General features: G+C 41.0%; 2 protein-coding genes across 2 annotated transcripts; one reads left to right on the plus strand and one right to left on the minus strand.

The window, feature by feature from the left end:
- Positions 1 to 404: 404 nt before the first annotated feature.
- Positions 405 to 11,960, plus strand: LOC119736719 (tyrosine-protein kinase receptor Tie-1-like). The gene is made up of 18 exons (XM_038210731.1): positions 405 to 690; positions 2,261 to 2,542; positions 3,073 to 3,207; positions 3,576 to 3,725; positions 4,224 to 4,361; positions 4,943 to 5,077; positions 5,346 to 5,498; positions 5,685 to 6,098; positions 6,277 to 6,452; positions 6,569 to 6,854; positions 7,066 to 7,179; positions 7,718 to 7,872; positions 8,232 to 8,345; positions 9,146 to 9,219; positions 9,310 to 9,350; positions 9,781 to 9,877; positions 10,351 to 10,447; positions 10,704 to 11,960. The coding sequence occupies exons 1-18, from the start codon at positions 405 to 407 to the stop codon at positions 10,734 to 10,736; spliced, it is 2,880 nt and encodes a 959-aa protein (XP_038066659.1). The 3' UTR covers positions 10,737 to 11,960.
- A 3,398-nt stretch (positions 11,961 to 15,358) lies between these two features.
- LOC119738328 (branched-chain-amino-acid aminotransferase-like protein 2) lies at positions 15,359 to 16,778 on the minus strand. Its single transcript, XM_038213177.1, has one exon. It carries the CDS (start codon positions 16,690 to 16,692, stop codon positions 15,805 to 15,807), a length of 888 nt encoding a protein of 295 aa, XP_038069105.1. The 5' UTR covers positions 16,693 to 16,778; the 3' UTR covers positions 15,359 to 15,804.
- Positions 16,779 to 19,552: the final 2,774 nt, after the last annotated feature.

Here is a 19,552-nt window from a genome sequence, read left to right on the forward strand (position 1 = left end):
AAAGGGAACAAAATGGCGTTACTTTTGGATATAAAGTCTTCATATATTTTCTAATATTTGGGTTTTTTCCCCAAATTCTGCAATATCAACCAGCCTAATTCACATGCCCTCATATATCACGGTATGCAACATATTACAGACCTGCTACATGCACATTGTATGAAAGTAGAAGAAAATAATAATAATTAAAAAAATGACAAAACAGCGTCCTTAGAGTCCGGTAGACCCCCCCCCCCCCCCCATCCCCCATTCCTCCGTCCCCCTGTTATAAATTGCTCATGCTACTGCCCCCTTGTTCTATTGAAAGTTGCTAAGTAGGCCTAATAGCCGACTTCTAAATGTAGGATCCTACAATGAAATTGCTGTACCGGATTTTTTGTTCAGGTGATGCAGTGCGTCTGACAATGGTCGTCCCGTATTACGGTTCGTCAGCCCCATTGTTTGTGTGCTTCCGCAGCAGTCCTGATACCAGTGTGGGCTTGAGCTTCGGTAGACCCTTCCAGATGGGTCTCCCAGGGTCCTCCATCCAGACGTCGACATCCCTCCCTGACGGTACTACCGCTCTGAACATCAATGGACAAGTAGTCCAACGAATGCCGTTGGACGTTAAGTCTGCAGGCTTGTTTTATTGTGAGGGGTCTGATGGGCAAAACACAACACGGGTGTACAGCCTTATCCACAGCTATGCCAGTAAGTCGATCGACTATAAGGAGTGCAAATTGTTACCGTCAATGTAAAATTGTGTTGTATTTTTAACAAGTTCAAAAGCTGTTACTAGTGCATTCAAATTCAATCACCTCACATCGATGTCCAGTTAAAAAGCAAACGATGTCAAGATTAGAACACCATTTATATTCGCTGGTTCTCATTTCCGACCGACCCAATTTGGGGCTCCCGTCCCAAGTAACAAAAGCTCCTTTTTTTACCGCCGACTCTGTCTGCTATTGGAACCAAAAAGATAACAAAATTCAGGGGATCAGGTTCTGTGTTATTTGAAAAAGCTATATATTAACGATAAATACCATTCTTTACGCGATGTAAGGCGCATAGCAGACAGTGGAATCCCAGAAGATGCGAGGATGTTGCCTCTCACCATATATGCAGTATACCTTTACTGCATGTCGTGGCTGCCACTAACAGCCATGGTGCAGATATGATGAAAGCCAACTACATCTTGCCAAGTGTGGTTTTATTATTTCATTCCGAGGCATCAATTCACGACAAGCCCGTTCCAGTAAACAAACATAGAGGCAGTACGCAACGTGCATCATTTAATATTTAGCCCTCGATACTGATGCAAGATATTTTTTGGTAAGATTTTTTTTTACCGACAAACTCTACTTCAGAGGAATAAAAAATATGAGAACCACAGAAATAAAAAGAGACACCCTTAACTCATTTTGCTGGACATCGGTAATGCATTGGAGGACAGCCATTTTGTTTAATTGAAGGGTAGAACCATTCAGAATCAATAGTAGTAATCATTCTCAAGAGGTTATAGACAGGAGCAGAACTAAGAAAAACTGGTGGCAATGCTGAAGACCTTTGGAATTTACAGACGTATCAAGAAGACCCAAGAAATGATGCGAACATTTCGTTCCTTCGAAAACGTATTCATCAAAAACGAACATATCACCGCGGTCAATGATGATAAAACTCATTGCATGAGTGTTTTTATTTCTTTACGAATTCAAAACGTTTTCTTCAGTTACCTAATTTGATGGCTATTTCGGTTGCATTTTAACCCTAAAGGGGCCGGGGCGGAATCCCCCCCCCCCCTCAACTTTTCCGCGATAGCCCTAAAAGAGAAATTTCGCGACCCGAGCTGTTATGACTTCTTAGCCTCGATCCTTGCGCATCTTTTGATACCAAAAAAAAAAAATCGGACCACGGGTTGCTGCATAGCGGAAATTTTTCCGACGCTACGCCGTGAAAACTGAATTTTCCCATATACGTCATGTACACAGAGCACAATTACCCTTCGTACATATGAATAATTAATTAGCCATAATTCCAAAACACTTTTACCTAAATAGTCTTGGGTATGTTTATGATGAGTTGCTCTATGCATGTACCGAGTTTCAAGGTTTTTCGTCACTCTATGGCCGAGATCTGGGGGGGGGGGGCGGAATCCCCCCCCCGAAAGATGGTCAAAATAACCCGGCCTGATTAGGGTTAGAGTTATATACACTGCACACAAAATGAAGTCATTACTCAAGTGGTCTAAAAAATCTGTGTTGTTTATTTAAAATCCACACAGGACTGTTTTTACCATCTGATGGACCAGGAACAAAGACAATCAACAAAGGAGAAAGTGTGGTCCTGTCAGTAGCTACTGTATCTTACAACGGTAACAGCGGATCCTATCATCGGTGGGCTCGCATCAGGAATGGCGCCTCGTCATACCTGATGTCTTATGATGACCAGTCTTCGATTACAATAGCGCCTTCCGAGGCCCGCCACGGTGACCTGTATGCTGTAATAAAGCGTACCGTATCACTAAGCGATAACCATTTTGGTATGATAAGGCTTATCGTGAGAGGTAGGTACGACAGGAGTACAAAAAAGTATTTTCAAAATCTTGGTATGGTTTTATCATTCTAGACTCTGGAATTTGCTGTGCGGTACAATGAGACATTAAAGAAAGAGCAGCCGATTTCACGAAACTTTATTTGAAGGATGTTACTACTCCACCTCCGCTACATTTTGACTGCGTAAAGCGCTAAACATGCCACGTTGCGCAGCTTTTCAGCAACGACAAAGGCGTATTTTATAAAAGTTTTACAATGCCAAAAATATTACGTAACTTGATCGACCGATGTAGGCGTATTTCACAAAATAAAAATCGATGTAAAAGCGTCAAGGGGAATTGTTATCAGTTAAAAAGGGTGAACAAATGTTGTTTTCGCAAAGGCATTTCAAGGAGAAGTAATTGGCGAGCCTTCTTTTGAGCGAAGGATTATTTTACGGAGTATAAAGTCCCTTTTCTAAGTGTAAAACACAACCAAACACATTTTGAGGAATGCTTTATTCATCATTATCTCTGTATACAATGTATTGTCATTATCTCAGAATGTGTTGCTGGTAAATGGAATCCTCCTGCCTGTGACGGCGTGTGTGATCTGTGCTACAACGGAGGAGTGTGTGATGATAAGACAGGAGATTGCATCTGCCCACCAGGATTCATGGGACCAAACTGTCTAACTAGTAAGCTGACTGCATTGTGAGACATTTGGATCTATATTGAACATCAGTATATACCTCATAAGCAAGTGTCAAATTCTCCCTGATCCCTTTACAATCACGTATCCACCATTAAAATATGTTTATCACTAAGCGCGCTTGCAAGGATAAACGAGCTACACGTGCGCTTTTACTAAATAATATGAAAACAAAAGTTACACGAAAAGATGGCGGCATACGCACAGCAACATTATTCGCCAAGATAACCCATTATAACTGATGTGTAAGTCGATGAAATTCTTTAAAAGGAAAATGATTTCGGGAAGAATGCAAAATCAAACATAGGGTAACTCAAGACTTGGCCTGATGATATCTACATATTTTCTTTTCAGGTTGTCCATCTAATTCCTTCGGATGGAATTGCGAATTTAGGTGCGGATCTTCCTACCTTATCAGCAATTGCCAACAGGCTCGGTTTGGTTTACCAGACCCCTATGGAATTAGCTGTATGACAGGACGCTCAGGAAGATCCTGTTCCTCGTGTAAGGACGTTTCAGTTGGCTTAAAATACTAAAACGACACCTGCGACGCAGGGTCACCGTACAAACTTACCCTACCGTAGTGAATCAAGCATACTAATCGACCTGAACAATGAATGAAATAAATACAATCAAATTGAAATACCTGTTACTTTGCTATCCAAACTAATGTGTGAAACAACGTTTAAAACAGTATGAAAATTAATGTTTATCAAAATGTCTTCCTAATTTAATTTAGTGGAAATATCTACATTTAGGGGGGAAAACATAATTGTGTCGCCAAGCATGCGTTTTTATGAGTGAGGTGGCAAACATCTTATTACAGATTAGAGTCTGCTCAAAAACTTTCCGCAATACAAAGTCAACGACACGAGACACTTCTTGTCCATGATCGAGCAATGAACTTTAGGCTGTAGCATAATAATTCTGTTTCACACTATGAAGACATGAATTACCATTAACTGTGAGTTGATCGTGTTCTCATCATTTCTTTCCTATCAGATTGTGGCGCACTAAGGTTTGGTGCTGGGTGCACCCAGACATGTCACTGTGCGCTAGAGTACCGAGGATGCAGCACATATACTGGCATGTGTAATTACGGTGGCTGTGCCGCAGGTTGGACGGGAACTAATTGCCAAGGTTAGTTTAACAATCTCCTTATTACTGGCAGTTACTGGATCATAGCAGTCCTTATTGTTCCTTTAGAGGACCCTCAAATTCCTATCATCAAATAAAAAAAAACTGACCAAATGCGGGAACATTCTTATTATGCAGAGTTTTTACATTTGTATTAAAAAAATTTTTTTGCCACGTCGACTCGCCACAGACGACGTTATTACCCATGTACACAAAAATATTCGAAAACTGGCTTCGAATGCCAGGTCGTTGTTTTGGTGCCAGCCAATATTATACCAGTTGTCGTATAAATTCCCTGCCCACATTGCAAAACAAAATGTCGAAATTGCCAAATGTCTTTCGCGTCATTTTAACAACAACATTTTCTCTACAAGTGACTCTAATCCTTTAAACCCAGGGGTTTTTTTTTCATTGAACTTCAAAGGTTTATCTTCAGTTGTACCTATGAATTACTTTCATTCCAATAATGTTTCACTGCCTAAAATGAACAGAAAGTGAACTCTTTTTTTCATATTTTGTTGTCAATAGCTTATCTGCTATATAATTGAAATGATCTGTTATTGATGTTTCTGTTTTATGTTCAGTTCCAGACGTATGTCCTGTTGGTTATTATGGTCTTAACTGTGTGAGTAAGTGTCGATGTAGCACCAATGCAGCATGCGACAGGCACACCGGATACTGCAGTGTAGGGTGCGCCCCAGGATTTACTTGTGTGTCAAGTGAGTGAAAAAAAACAACAACCAATCAGCATGATAGAGTAGTGTGCTTAACCATTGTCTTTTTGTGTTATCAAGTAATAGAGCGCTGTATACCCAATTCTGTCAAAGAACCTGCCGAGGTTAGTTGGATTCGAGTCCCGCCTGTCTTAACTTATGATTTTTGTTTTGTGTAGTCTCTCGAATACCACAAAGTTTAGAGTACGGAGTATACAGGCAAAACCCAATGATTCAAACCTGTTTCAACCTATATTTTTTAACCCTTGTTCAGTACAATGTGCATCTGGATATTTTAGTGACGACTGCAGCAGGTCATGCCATTGTCTGAATGATGCTGAGTGTGATGGATTGACTGGTTATTGTGGTGGTTCCGACGGAGTGTGCGCCTCCGGCTTCCAGAAAGATGAAAACAACTACTGCTTCAGTAAGAGAAATAATGAATACTTTTTCTGATACATGTATTCGGGAAATTCACCGGTTCCAGTCCATGCCAAAGTATACATCTCACACAAAAAACATTTTGTTGTATGACACGACTTCAACAATCCCCCCCCCCCCCCGGATCTGCGCCTGAATAGTTTCATAGAAAATATTAATTCCTCTCATTTAGGGGCTCCTGTGTTAAGTCAGCCTCCTACTGTAACAGTGACAACATCAACAGCTTCAGTTAGCTGGGAGGCATGGGGTTCAAACTCCGCCGATACCGGTGATGGACCAGTTGCTGCATACAGGGTCTACTACAAATGGTCCAGTTCCTGGATCCTTGCCAGTGTTGTGCCAGTGACAAACGCGCCTCAGGTGGCGTACAGCTTCACGATTCAGTCACTGCAGCCAGGAAGGATGTACTGGTTTAGCGTGGCTGCAGTCCGACCAGGCCAAGGGGGCGAAGGGCCCAAGAGTCCCTCGATATCCAGCCAGACGCTACCGCTGCCTCCTCCATCAACCACTACCCATCAAACGACCACCAGTGTGCCTTCGCCTACCGTAGACAGATTAACGCCTACCTCATCAACCCATTCGGCAGGTGATCTCTTAAATGTGATTTCAAGGCTTCAGTTGCGAGTACTACTTAGGGTTCGTTTACATACACAAACAGAATCATATTCTTACTTCTCAGAGAACGTTACTTTTGGTTTGTTCGCAAACACATTACTAATAAAGCGTTTGTCATTGCAAAGTGTAACTTTCTTTTTCATTGGCAGAGGATGAGCCGACAAACAATGCGCAGCTTTCCCAGGTAGGATACTACAATGGTATTATTGTGGTCGTGTGTGTGCTTGTTGTGGTCATTATCATCTTGGTTGCCTTGGACTACTGGAGATTTCGAAATTTGAACAGAAATCTACACATCAAGACTACCCACGCTGCACTAGAAATGGTAATCCTTCTTGTAATTTGGCTTTTGGTATTAACTTATAGTGTATGTATGTCAGGGTTCATTAGCCGAGAATGTTCGATGTAGAATTCACTCGTGGTAGTGTTTGCTTTTAACAGAGCCGGTATGCCCAAGAACAACCACAAGCATGTTACTTCAACTCCGCGTTCGACAATAAGGAGTTCGGCGCCGAACACGTGTCTCTGAGTTCTCGCAACAGTTTGGCGTCTGCCTGCACCTACGAGCCAGTCGGTCTGCCGCCTTGGACGAAGCCATGGGTCGTACCGTGGAGCAACCTCCGAATCCGAATTAAGGTGCTTGGCAACGGTCGATTTGGGAAAGTGCGACTCTGTGAAGTAAACAGAGATGCCACTACTTCAAAGGCTGCCCTCAAACAACTTGACTGTAAGTTAAATAAAAAAAATAACGTCGAATAGGCCTACAATTGAGTTTCTCACACCATGAAGAAGTAGATTTGAATAAAGGATAATGTCAATGGACGGTAAGCAAGGGAAATGAGTTTGCCCGAAGAAGGTTGACTTTTCATCTTCGGTCCAAATTCGTTAAATAAAAATATATGGAAGTTGATTGAGCTTATTTCTGTTTTTCACTAAAGTAAATGCAACTTCAGCTGATGAGCGACAGCTCTTCATGGACCAATACCAAACATTGGCACGTATTCGGCGCCATCCTAACGTCATGAGCATGTTAGCAGTTTGCCAGCATGAAGGTGGGTGGAACCACATGCACATACACCTGCTCGAGCACGTCTTGATGTTATTGAGTTTTCCTAATACCATCATAGTATCTAAGGAACTCCATTGTATGTTAAGCTCGGTGGTATAATGAGAACTTGAACGTATAAGAAACTTGATGGTATCAGGAACTTGGTAGTATTAGGAACTTGGTAGTTTTGAGAACTTGGTAGTATTAGGAACTTGATGTTATTAGTTTGCTTGGTTTAGACATTTTTCATTAATCTTGCTGGATGAACACATATCCAGCCTTGCAAAAGAAACCTCTCAACTGTCTGTATCTAGTGCAGCAAATACCTTCAACCGTCTGTCATAAGGCAAATGCTTGGTCATGTTCATACGAAAGAAGAACCTAAACTTGTTATGGAAAGTTGCAGTTATGCTTGTTATGGAAAAACTGAGCCGGAGCTCAAGCGCAATCTCTTTCCTCGATCTTGATTTCGATTTTCTGGATTAATATAATACTTGTTCAATAGACTAAGACTTAAATTATTACAAAACTAATACCAACAGATGTTTTCTACGTGGCCTTGGAGTACCTTCCCAACGGGGACCTGTTGTCCCATCTGAAAGGAATCCATTCCAAAAACCAGTCGTTACCGGTGGACAAAATGGTGCAGTTCGCACTTGATATCGCCAAGGGGATGGAACACGTTGCCGATGCAGGGGTAAATATTGGCTTGGGAATTGGAGTGATATAATTGTAGTTAAACTGCGAAAAGCAAAGCGGAAATGTTGGGGCCAAAAACATGAACACTTCAAAACTGAAGATGTGTGTTCATTTTGGTAGGTAGATATAATATGGGGTCTGCTTTTCTCATATAATTGGGAGTCTGCTTTTGTCATATTAGGCAAACCGCATACTCTTATGAATACGATTGAAAGGGGAATTTATATTTTATTGTTTGACTGTAAAACTCGCGTAAATTTAAAGCAAATTGACCATTTATATCGAATACACAGTGACAAACACATATATCTTTGGCTGTCGATTATTTATAGACGTACCTATTTTTTGGCAAAACAGGTGATTCATCGCAATCTGGCGGCAAAGAACATTTTTCTTGGTGCCAATCTGGTTGCCAAGGTTACTGGGTTCAGCCTATCGCGTAAGAGAGATGTGTACGTGGAGGTTTCTGAGGTAAATGTTATTATCTGTCGTTCGTAAGTGATAGTAAACGAATGAGATCCTTTGATATTTATTAGAGGAATAAATGTGTGTTCGAAAGGTATTATAACACTTTGTTTATGACCAGTGGGAGTCTGGATGGGTGATAATTACCCGAGGCGAAGCTGAGGGTAATTATCACCCAGCCAGACTCCCACCGGTCTTAAACAGAGTGTTCAATACCGCCGGACACATATTTATTCCCATTCATAAATACCTTTTCGGTCAAAAAAAAAATCTGTTCGGTCCAAAAATCAAAACAAGTCAAAAACTAGACGTTGCCAACCATTTTGTTCAACAATTTTACTTCATGATTTACGAAACACCCTTCTGGTTTTGATATGGAATGCCCCTCCACAACTCGTTACCTTAAAAGGACATTGGCGTGCGCGTCGGGCGTACTGTGTGCAATGTCGCGCAAAACACAGCTGGGCTGTGAATTTCGGACCATGAAATACTGGTATGTGAGGAATGTGAACGTTCAACCAATGAAACGTTAAAAGGCACAGGATTTTATGGGAGTCCAAATTTCATGTGACACTAGAAAGGTGTTTAAGACCAGCTAGAAGTTGTCATCCGATTAAGACTGGGCACGTGGCGGGCTCTCGATAGGAATGCGTAAACTTTCATAGTTATTTTTATGAGTAACATTTAAAAACCTTGTGTTAATACGCAGTCACTACTTGCTAAGCAAGTTACTATAGGAACGTTTATAAGAAATTCAGTGTAAAATTACAAACATTAACATGCTTTTGGTCTTTTTAATATCTCAGAACAAACCCCGATCTCCCCGTTGGATGGCCCTTGAATCTTTGACCATCGACAGGTACACCACCAAGAGTGACGTGTAAGTAGGCCTAGCCTATATATTCACGATGTGAAGATTCCATTTTCTTTTTACTTTAGTAAAGACGGTTGATCTTTGTTCTCTCACCAGGTGGTCCTTTGGGGTTCTCATGTGGGAAATGACAACACTTGGTATGTATTATCAGTTTATGGCTGTGCTTACTTATTTCTTGTGGTCGGGAAAGAAATTTTGTAAATTGTAACAACGTTGTTAAAAGAGAAAAGTATCAAACGTCATGTCTTGCATAGTATATTCTTGTTGTCGAATTATCGGTTGTAAAAAAGTCTACATTTTAAATGTTCTCTCCACTGTAATTTCTCAGTTCTGTTTAGGGTAATTCAAGAACCATTTAACTGAGTTAACCAGCAACAAAAAATGAAGGGTCTTATAAAGTGGCGACGTCGGACTAGAATGATCCGAGAACAGGCGGAGACGGTATGAGTTTCGTAACTTAAATGGGGAAATCCATATAGTCATAAAGTCTAAATCTCCAAGATGAATCATTAATACATATACAATAGGAAGATTTATTCGTTCTTTTTGTGTTCTGTTCCAATTTAGGAAAAACTCCGTATGCGGGTTTCAGAACTGACAACATTGTACCCAGATTGAAAGGTGGATATCGTTTGCCGAGACCAAGCAACTGTGAAAAAGAAATGTGAGGCCGTTTGCTATAGAATTATGATTTCATTTCTCTGTTTATTTTTTGTTTGTTTTTTTGTCGGGACATGTGATGACGTCATCATGACGTTACTCTGCTTTTCATCTGAAACACATCCCTGTCTGAAGTTTCAAACTCAAACGGAATTGTAATTCGGAAAATATAGGGCTTTGAAAAATGCCCCTTAAATGTGACGTCACGTGACACCCGATGACGTCATCGCGGCGAAAATCTTAGCGAGCCATCTTCAGGTGTTGGTCTTAGTATCTGCCAAGTCTTAAGTCAATTACAAAAGTGCCAAAGTGTATGGGAAAAAGAAAAATCGTGTGAAAAGTGTTTGAAAAACAGGAGCCGTTTCGACTGACTTGCCGAAACAGCTAATCACACCTAGTCCGTGATGCAGGAATTGTTACATCACATTCATATCTTCTATCCATATCTCCTTTTAAAATGTGTGTTCCCTCTTCCAGCTATGAAGTGATGCTACAATGCTGGCAGGAGGATCCCAAGACACGGCCTACCTTCAAGCAACTCGTGAAAGTGATGGCAGACAGGCACACTGACAGCGTAGGTGTCCTCGCTTTGAAATATTGAAACATGAAACAACTTGAGGCGAAGAAAAGAATCTGAAATTGGTTTGCTTTATGTCACTCATGTGTGCGAGCGTTAATCTCGCCTAATCATACTTTCACATGATATGAAGCAAAAAGAAGATGCTTAAACATTGAGCTCCTCATTTATGAGGGGGACGAATACTGGAGGAATAAGGTTACAATGTGTGAATTATTTTAAATGTTTGTATTGTTTGTTTTTTTCTTCTCAGCCGTACATGGATATGACGACCTCAGACGCTTGAAATGGATTGCATGAAAGCTTCGGTAACCTTAGTGTAATTATTACAATTCTGAATGTAGCTGCAAAACTGACGCACATCGTTAGTGATCTAGAAAACACAAAGGTTGGCATATCTCTTGTGTGGTTGTGAATAGTGTTGTACTTGTAGGCAACATATACAATTGAGGAGCAGAGTGTTCAGTGTAGCATGGTTGTATCTGTATCATTCAGAATATAATTGTGATTTATGAATTCGTTAAAACCCTTCAATGAACCTTAGGTCTTCAAATATATCCCTGTTGGTAGTGCCTGAACTGAATAAAACACTGGGACCGTTCCTTTTCTCATTCTAAAACCTATGCTATGGAACAAACTTCGTCAAAATATCTGTGATATTTGTCCTTCCCAAGACATTTATTGTGCTCTGAAGACCCACCGTTTCAAGTAACATGTAGCTCTTTCATTTGATTCATATGTTGATGCATTGCTGTATCTCCTTCGTGTAATTTTTATTTGTGTGTATCTTATTGTTCTGTTTGGTTTTATTGTGTAAGTTAAATGTCCCCCACCCCCAACCCTTATGGTCCCTACGCTGTGTTGGGCGACAAGACGATGCGCACTAAGTGTTTTGCCGTCTGGAATTTTATTGTACCATGATCACCGATATTCTATAAAGAAGAGCTAAAGTACTTGGGTTATGTGAGACACATATACCCAGAGACAAAGACATGATCTCCAAGAGTGTAGACAAGAAGTAGTATTATTATTTTGGAACTAATGCAAACATTTATAATATGTTTTTGCACAGATTTATTAAACGCTGTAGCCTAAACGGTAATCGTAAATAATCGTAATTATTTGCGTTTACAAAAAGTAAAGCCTATTTTAGTTCTATGATTACAGCATGTTTTCACTTGATAAACTTAAAATTCATGATTTCTATTATTTTGGAAGTACGGCAATATGAATGACATTATTGTTTCAGTAACATGTTTCAGTAGATTCATGATTGCCAATACCACCTCAATGGCGATTGTGCATGGTTCAGTCGTACAGAAATAAGTATCATTGGAAGTATTTGCAAAAAACAAATTCCGGAATTTCCAGACCAACAAATTGTGCACGTACTCGTTCTCATGGGTGTCAGCAAACTCTACATTGTAATGCGCTGCCGGTATGATGAATTTGAACATCCAAGGCACTAAAACTAACCATGTCAAATCATTGCATCTTTTACTAATGCATTCGGAATATTTTGTATGTGAAGATCATGAGGCATTACGTCATGTGCACAATAAAAATTATTATTTAGAAAAAAAACTTGTTTATTTGTTGTTCTTAGCTATTTCCGTTTCCGTGTATAGACGATTCTAAAATGTGCCCTCAACCTAGAAATACTTTTTAGCGCGGTTAATTTGCGTTCCAAGCGCTTTGTCTGTGACCTTCACCTGTTATTATTACGTACGAAAGTAGTAGAAAACATCCGGTATTTTTCTTTTGGAAGGGTGAACAGACTACAAAGGCAGTACCACGCGTCATTGAGTACCACGTCACTCCTTAGCCAGATATCCTGGCAGCAAAAAGTACAGGCCAATGACTCACAGTGGTTTCAGAAAATGTAAAAAGTGATTTTTGTACAGAATTCGTCTCTCACAATTCGCGTATCATCGCAAGAGAGTACACTCGTTTCGTGTCACTTTTGAAAACCTTGTGATCAAGAGTACTACAGCAGATCAGAGATCGTCCACTACCTGTTTCATCATAACTTCCGGGGCAACCTTATCAGATATAGTGGTGTCATGACGGAGGTTTCAATTACTCTCCTTACACTGGTCGTTTGGGCCAAGTTCGTAGTGGTAACGGGTAAGTCTTAGAATCTTGAAATTCTTTTTTTCCATTAAATAAGCCGAAAAGGACCCGAATTTTAGGCGATGTCTTTTTTTTATCCTAAATGATTGGTTGAAAGTATCGATGTTGATACAGAAATCACAAATAAGAAGTGGTGTCTAATTCAAACAAAACTGTTCTGTCAAAATCAGACTTTTCTGGGCATGAAGTCAAAAATGAGATTTTTGCATATTGTTAAAATATGTTCTTTTTTCTTTTAATAAATGATTAAAATTAATTTAATTTTTGAAACCAGTCATTCCTGGGCAGAGTTATGCTATTTTGAAGTTCATTGTGTTGAAAAGTAGAAAACGGAAACAATAGCCACGAACGTCACAAAACAGTAATTTCTTAAACTGATGTATCTTAACAAATCATCAAAAATACTATATTTAGAGTTCAAATTAGGGTTTCAAAACAAACTTTTATATTATATTTTAGACATTCAGGATTACAAATATGCAAAAATTAGGAGATCGAAAAAAATCATTAGATATAATTGCATAAATTTGCCGTTCGCCTGTTTTTTAATAAAAACATCATTCAGTAAAGGAGATTGACTGTATTGTTTTTTTTTCTGCAGACATACATACGGATGTTTTCAAGATCAGAGCAGCACTTATACGGGAATTGTATTAGGGCTAATCCTCTGCGCAAGAATACAAATCGATTACAAAGTACACAGAGTGATCCGGATCTGGGTCTGGGAGATAGGGGTGCATACCTGCAAATAAACTCCCATAGACACTAGTGCTAAATGCCCGTACTTCAAAATTCTTTTAAAAATACTCAAAACTCTCACAGGTATTCAAGCTGCACAGAAAAATGATGATCAATGTGTCATCTTTCATTTTCTTTTCAATTTATGGTGGTTGACCATTGACTTTTCGAGATATTTTCACGCAAAGAAGACGACCCCTATTTTCCCCAAAGCGGAAAAGTAGCCATCTTGAAAAACGATCCCTCCACAACATGGCAAAATAGCGCCACTTTCGAGCCCAATAGCATCCAAAATGCTCAGAATTGGAAGGCCCAAATCCGGGCCAGAGGTTCACTACCATATCTCTTCAATTCCCCAATTTTACGGCGCTCAGAACTCTCTAATATAGAATATTTTGAGGGTATAACTTTTATTCATGAGCTTGGCGGATCGATTTACCGGTGTGTACCCATAGGGCACGTGGAAAACTTTGACCCCATTTGTGCGCACAAAGATTTGACCTGTGTGTTCAGTTCAACACGACCCCAAGCACTGACGTTGTGTATGTGGCAACCAGTTCATGGACTCAACTATTCACATAATAGGGGATCGGTAAGGACGTGTACTTGTTGTGACCGACTTTTTTCCCCATTAATTTAATTGATATAGCCCTAGTACTATTAGAAGTTAATCAACTGTTATATGATATGTGATGCGTGCACTGACAATATATGACGGAGAATCGTTCAGCCTTGGCGGAGGTTTGCACTCAGAGAGCTCAAATATTTTGCAAATAAAACAACCGGCATTGGGGGTTTATATGTTAATATTATTGTCATAATTATTATAATCATTTGACCAATGTTCCGCCAGTACAGTAGAATCTGCGTTAAGTGTAGGCGTGATTATCCACTTTACAGTCCTATGGCAATGATAATGTAGGTTTTCCAACACATTTTAAAAACATGGAGAAGACTGGAACGCGCAAATGCTACAATGAATTTAGTCGTAAAGTTTAATCCGTTTATGAAATAGGTAGGCACAATTTCTTGTATGGGTAATGACTGATCTACCCCTTTTTACTATGGCTGCCACGCCCCTAAAAGGGTGTGTATGCATGCGATGGCTCTACTTTTGGATTTTTTTCTCATGATTATAAATGTCTTTGTGAAGTTTTATGCGTTTACGAAATGCGGGCATAATTTTTTTTAATGGTGAGCATAATGAGTCCCCCCTTTTTTAAATGACTGTCACGCCCCTAAAAGGGTAAATTTGCAATGGCTCTACATAGATCATTTTCTCTCATAAGTTTAAACATCTGTGCAAAGTTTCCCGTTTTATGAAAAAGTTCACATTTGTTTCCTTTAACTGCAGCTGTAGTAGAAACCTACTTCACTCGAGGTAATTTGACCCCGACTATTTTAAGACAGTAGATTGTATGTAAAAAAAAATTGTATTCAGTTTGCTGCGGCGGGAAGTGAATTAGATTGATCACTGTACCGGTTTATGATCAGGTGTGGAGAGGGGCAGGGGTCTGTGGCCGCACGTACCCCCGACCCCACCACTACCCCCACCCACACCGACCCCGCCTCAAAGGAATTCAACATGTCTAGATAAACAAAACAGAGAACGAGTGACATGATTGTTTTGAAATCGATGTTCTTTTCTTTAATGTCACATATCGACACTTTAAAACGATCAACAATATAAAAGAAATTCTCATCTTCTTTCACGCCCCGCCCCCCCCCCCGCCTCTGCACTCTGCTTTTCCCTATTCCCCTCCCCCCACCCGACTGATAATCAAAACGCAAAGTGTTCTAAATATAGGCAAGGGCAGATCCAGAACATAATTTGTTGGGGGGGCACAACATTGTTTGGATTCTACATACTCTGTAATGCCATCTAAGACAATTTCTGACCACTTTAACCAATTTCTTGAGGAAAAGATGGTGGTGTACGCAGTGCCGGCCTTTATTGAGACGTTACTTAATAAAATGGGTCATTGGAGGGAAGGTAACAATGGCCCCTGTTACCTCCCCCCCCCCCCCCCCATTCGCCCTTGAATCTAGGGAAAGTTTTCGCAAGAAAATATTACTGATTTACAAAAACGGATCAATATTCCACAAACAGACTTTAATTGTTGCTGTATTTCGAGAAATACCTTCACACATTCAAGCTTCTTTGATTTTGGGTTTGTGTGGGGGCAATTATACATTATTTTCTATTTACCTTTAAAATCATTTGGTTTTGAAGAGCTTCAATTTCCGAATTCATTCTAATTCATATGTTTCTATAAATGTAAGCACAATATTGTTGACCCTGGTTTACACCTTACACTCTCAACACTTGGAATTAACCCCCTCCCCTCCAATAGTACTACAATTAGCAAACGTCAACTGATGAAAAAAATTGACCTGCCTTTACAATTCTTACAACTAACAGACAAAACTTGATTAAGTGAGGATGTTCAATGTGTTTGTTTCGATTCATCACACATTTAACATTACAAATTGTCAGTATTTGCAACAATCCTCCGATGATGGAGGTGTTCATAGTATCCCATGCTGTACCTCACACACGCCTGTACATCATCCGGTAAACTGGCGAGTATAGGGACGGGGGTGGGCGCACCAAATCCCTCACTGGCGAATACGTGACTGTAGGCGGCAGTGTGGGCCAACAAGATCTTCGTGCAAAGCCATTGATCGACGACGTCTTCTCCCGCTTCCCAAGACAGCAGCTTGTCGGAGTACGGTATTCCCATCTTGGAGCAGTAGGTCGACAAGATCCCCGCCGGGTCCTGCAGCAGATCGTCGGCATCCAGTATGACCGGCGAGGGGTCGATGTTCTCCCGGACGTACTCGAACAAATCGTAGAGCTCCTTGTAACCGCAGCCGGGAGGAAACAGAATGGGAGGCAGGCTTCTCATGTCAGTGAAATTGCCCCAGTAATCCAACAGAAGTTTCCTGTAAGACGGAAACAACTTGTGCGGGTGTCGAATAATGAAACTGTACTTGAAGCCCCGAGGAAGCATGTCGTACCGGCCATGCAGATACTGGGCCTGGTCTTTGCAGAACAAGACCTTCTTGTCAGGGTAGGGTGCTTCTAAGATGTCACGGATGGATTCAAAAGACATCACGCTTGAATCTGACCCCGAGGAACCCATCTGACTTTTCTTGTAGTCTCTCTGAATTAGTTGATTCATTTTACTCCCCATCGGATCTTGTGGACCACCGACAGGTAGCTTGGCGTCAGGTCCGTAGTAGTGAGCATCTGCGTAGAGCTGGGCTGCTATCTGGATCCCATCGACGTAACTGAAACACTTGATGAAAGCCGTGCTCATCGATCGAGGGATGCCCCACAGAAATACTCGGTTCAGTTCGTCAGCCATCTTTCAGATTAAATTATAGATGAGTTTCTGAAATATGAAATAAACAAAGAACGTACGCTAACCATCCGAATGAGAATAGTACTGATCGAATGCTGATTTGTGTACCGTGCATTATAATAGGTGCAATGCAGTTTTAAACCAGTTAAACTCTGCCTGTTAGTTGCGTCCCTATCTGGTAATTTATGGGCAGTGCCTGCAGGCGGCATTACCAAAAGCCGGGTCACGCAGACACGTACTATACGTGTTATTAATTCATGCACATGACCTGGGCAGTCGATCGTGCTGATTGCACACAAAGCGGACTTTGTATTATGAACAGAACAAACCGATCGTATTTAATCAAATAAAAAAATGACTGTGAACATGGCGGACATTATCTCTGAATAAAAACCTCCATAAAATGATCCCAATTACTTAACAGATCCATGGCGTAAATAATCACCAAACACATTTAGCTCATTCTTTTGAAGTTTTGATGTCAATGAGACCTATAGCAAGTCAGGCAGAGTTCGGCAAGGCGATCATATTAATAACATAGCTTGAATTTTTCACATCAAGTTTGGGCGGTTCCAATCTTTCTGGAGCCAGTTTCGGTTCTCAAAAAAGAACCGGTTCTGAGTCGGAACCGGCTCCCGAAAATTCAATGAAAAACATAAGCTTGTGAAATTACATGTAAAGAATAACGGTTTCACCTTGTGAGGTCCGTGTTCCGTGGATTTCGATGTGGAGTACATGAATATTCCACTACGTAATTGGTTTCAAATCATGAATTTTTTACTGTTAAGCTATTTTTGAAAGCAAGCTTAGCGTTTATTACTTTATTATCTGTTCCTTGCCTACGATTTTATTTACCGCGACGACCGCCATGCCGCCGAGAATAGAATGATTCACTTCACAAGTCAGGTACACGTACACTGGTACCCTGCTTTAATTCAGTGTACATTGCACAACTACATGTGCTGTAGTGTGGAACCAGTCGAGTGCTGGAATCGGCTCTGATGGACCCGGGTAAAAAATACCCAGCTCCGGACTGAACGAGTCATGGATCGGACGGTCCGGACTCCGGATCTCACGGGTTTAAGGTGCATGAACAATGAACATGAGTATTATTATCTTGCAGCGACATTTCATTTTTACATGTGCAAAAGGCACCGACCAACCAAAGCGAAGGATTAAATAATTTTTATGCGACAGTATACGTGACGTGACTCGATTGGAGCTGACAACTTTGTGCATAGGCCTATACATGCACGCGGTACCCGGGTAACGGGTCCGCAGAGCCGATACCCGCGGCACTCAGAGCCGGGTCAATCAGAATCGATTACAGAGCATGAAAATGGGACTTCTGTGGAAATCGGACTCCGTGTTCATTTTATTGGTAAAACCCTCTCACGTGATCGGTCCTTCTCCTAATTATCTATGCATGACATGTGCATTCCCTCCTTTGAGTCCGTATTTCATAAAACCTAAAACACTTCTCTGATTGTCCAAGTAACCCCGAGCGGTCTGGCCACGCCCATGCACGTTTATTATCCATCGCACAGGGCCAGTATGCACAGCTCGTGGCCGACCGCAAACACCAAAAGGGCTCTGTTGAGCTGTTGGTCTCCGACTAGCCGACCCGTGTGAATGTCCCGGGCTGCACCTCCGAGATTGATTTCCTGTGGAGCAGATTCTCGGCTTTGGATTTTGTGCACAGAAAATAGGTAATTTAATCTGGAACCGATTCTTTTGGACCCGGAACCGACGATAGCGGGTACCAGGTTCTAGGAAATATTGTACTCGCGGTTCCGGTTCCGATATTGGAGCCGGTTAGAACCGGGGAACCGCCAGAATCGCGCAAGCCAGGTTTATATAGGACCCATTCAAGCATTTTTTGCAAGACAAACTGAACAAGAATAAACTCATGATTTGCAATTGCATGCAGATTACAGAACTCGCTGTTCAATAATATATTATTCAGTGCACCGGTATGGTTTATGATCTCGTAAGGGTGGAAAGACCATGGCCGCCACCCCCCCCCCCACCCCACCCTCTCCCACAAAGGAAGTGAGCATGCTCAGATAATTAAACCAGAGAACAAGTGAAGATGGATGTTTTAAATCGATCTCCTTTTCTAAGTAAGTGTCACATATTGACCTTTTATTAAAGGCGACCAACATTGGAATAAAAAAGCAATTCTCATCTTCTTTAAACCCCCCTCCCGGTCCCCGACGCCGCAAATTATCTGCCATTGCACATATCTTCCCTTGTAGAATAAGCAGAAGAGCTGGCGTTCAATTTTCTGAGCAGTGGCACCCTTGATTTTGCGGGTTTTTTTCAAAGAAATTGGGTTTTTGGCGGGGGTCTGACTATTTTGACGTTGATGGCGCCACTTACACCCACTTATACTACTCGAAAATAGGCTGCATACATAATTACCAAGGTCAAAACGTGGTACACAAAAAAGTCATTACCCCTCCCCCTCCTGATCTAGCTAGAGAAACAAGTCAGTATTACATGTTATTAATTTGAAAAAGTTCCTTTGAAAAGTGTTTTTTTATTTTGTACTTGTGAAAAATTGAAACTCTCATTTTGTTCTGTATTGTCCTCCCCCCCGGGTGCCCCCACCCAAGACGTGGGGATTGTCATTTTTGAAGAGACAAAATCCCCACCCTCGGGCAAAATTTAGGTGCCTTTCCATGTAGTACGCCAATGGTTACAACGTAGTTTGAGTGACCAAAATCCCCACCCTGGGGTAGCCCGTAGGGGGATGGGGTGGGGAAAGCAATTAATAGGTGCATTAATGTTGTTTTCTTACAATTACTCCAGCGCTGATGGACAAGCTAAGGTCCACAAAGATATTAAAAAATTCACAGCT

This window comes from Patiria miniata, unplaced genomic scaffold (genome assembly GCF_015706575.1).
Source record: "Patiria miniata isolate m_02_andy unplaced genomic scaffold, ASM1570657v1 HiC_scaffold_3, whole genome shotgun sequence".
In the NCBI taxonomy this organism is placed as follows: domain Eukaryota; kingdom Metazoa; phylum Echinodermata; class Asteroidea; order Valvatida; family Asterinidae; genus Patiria; species Patiria miniata.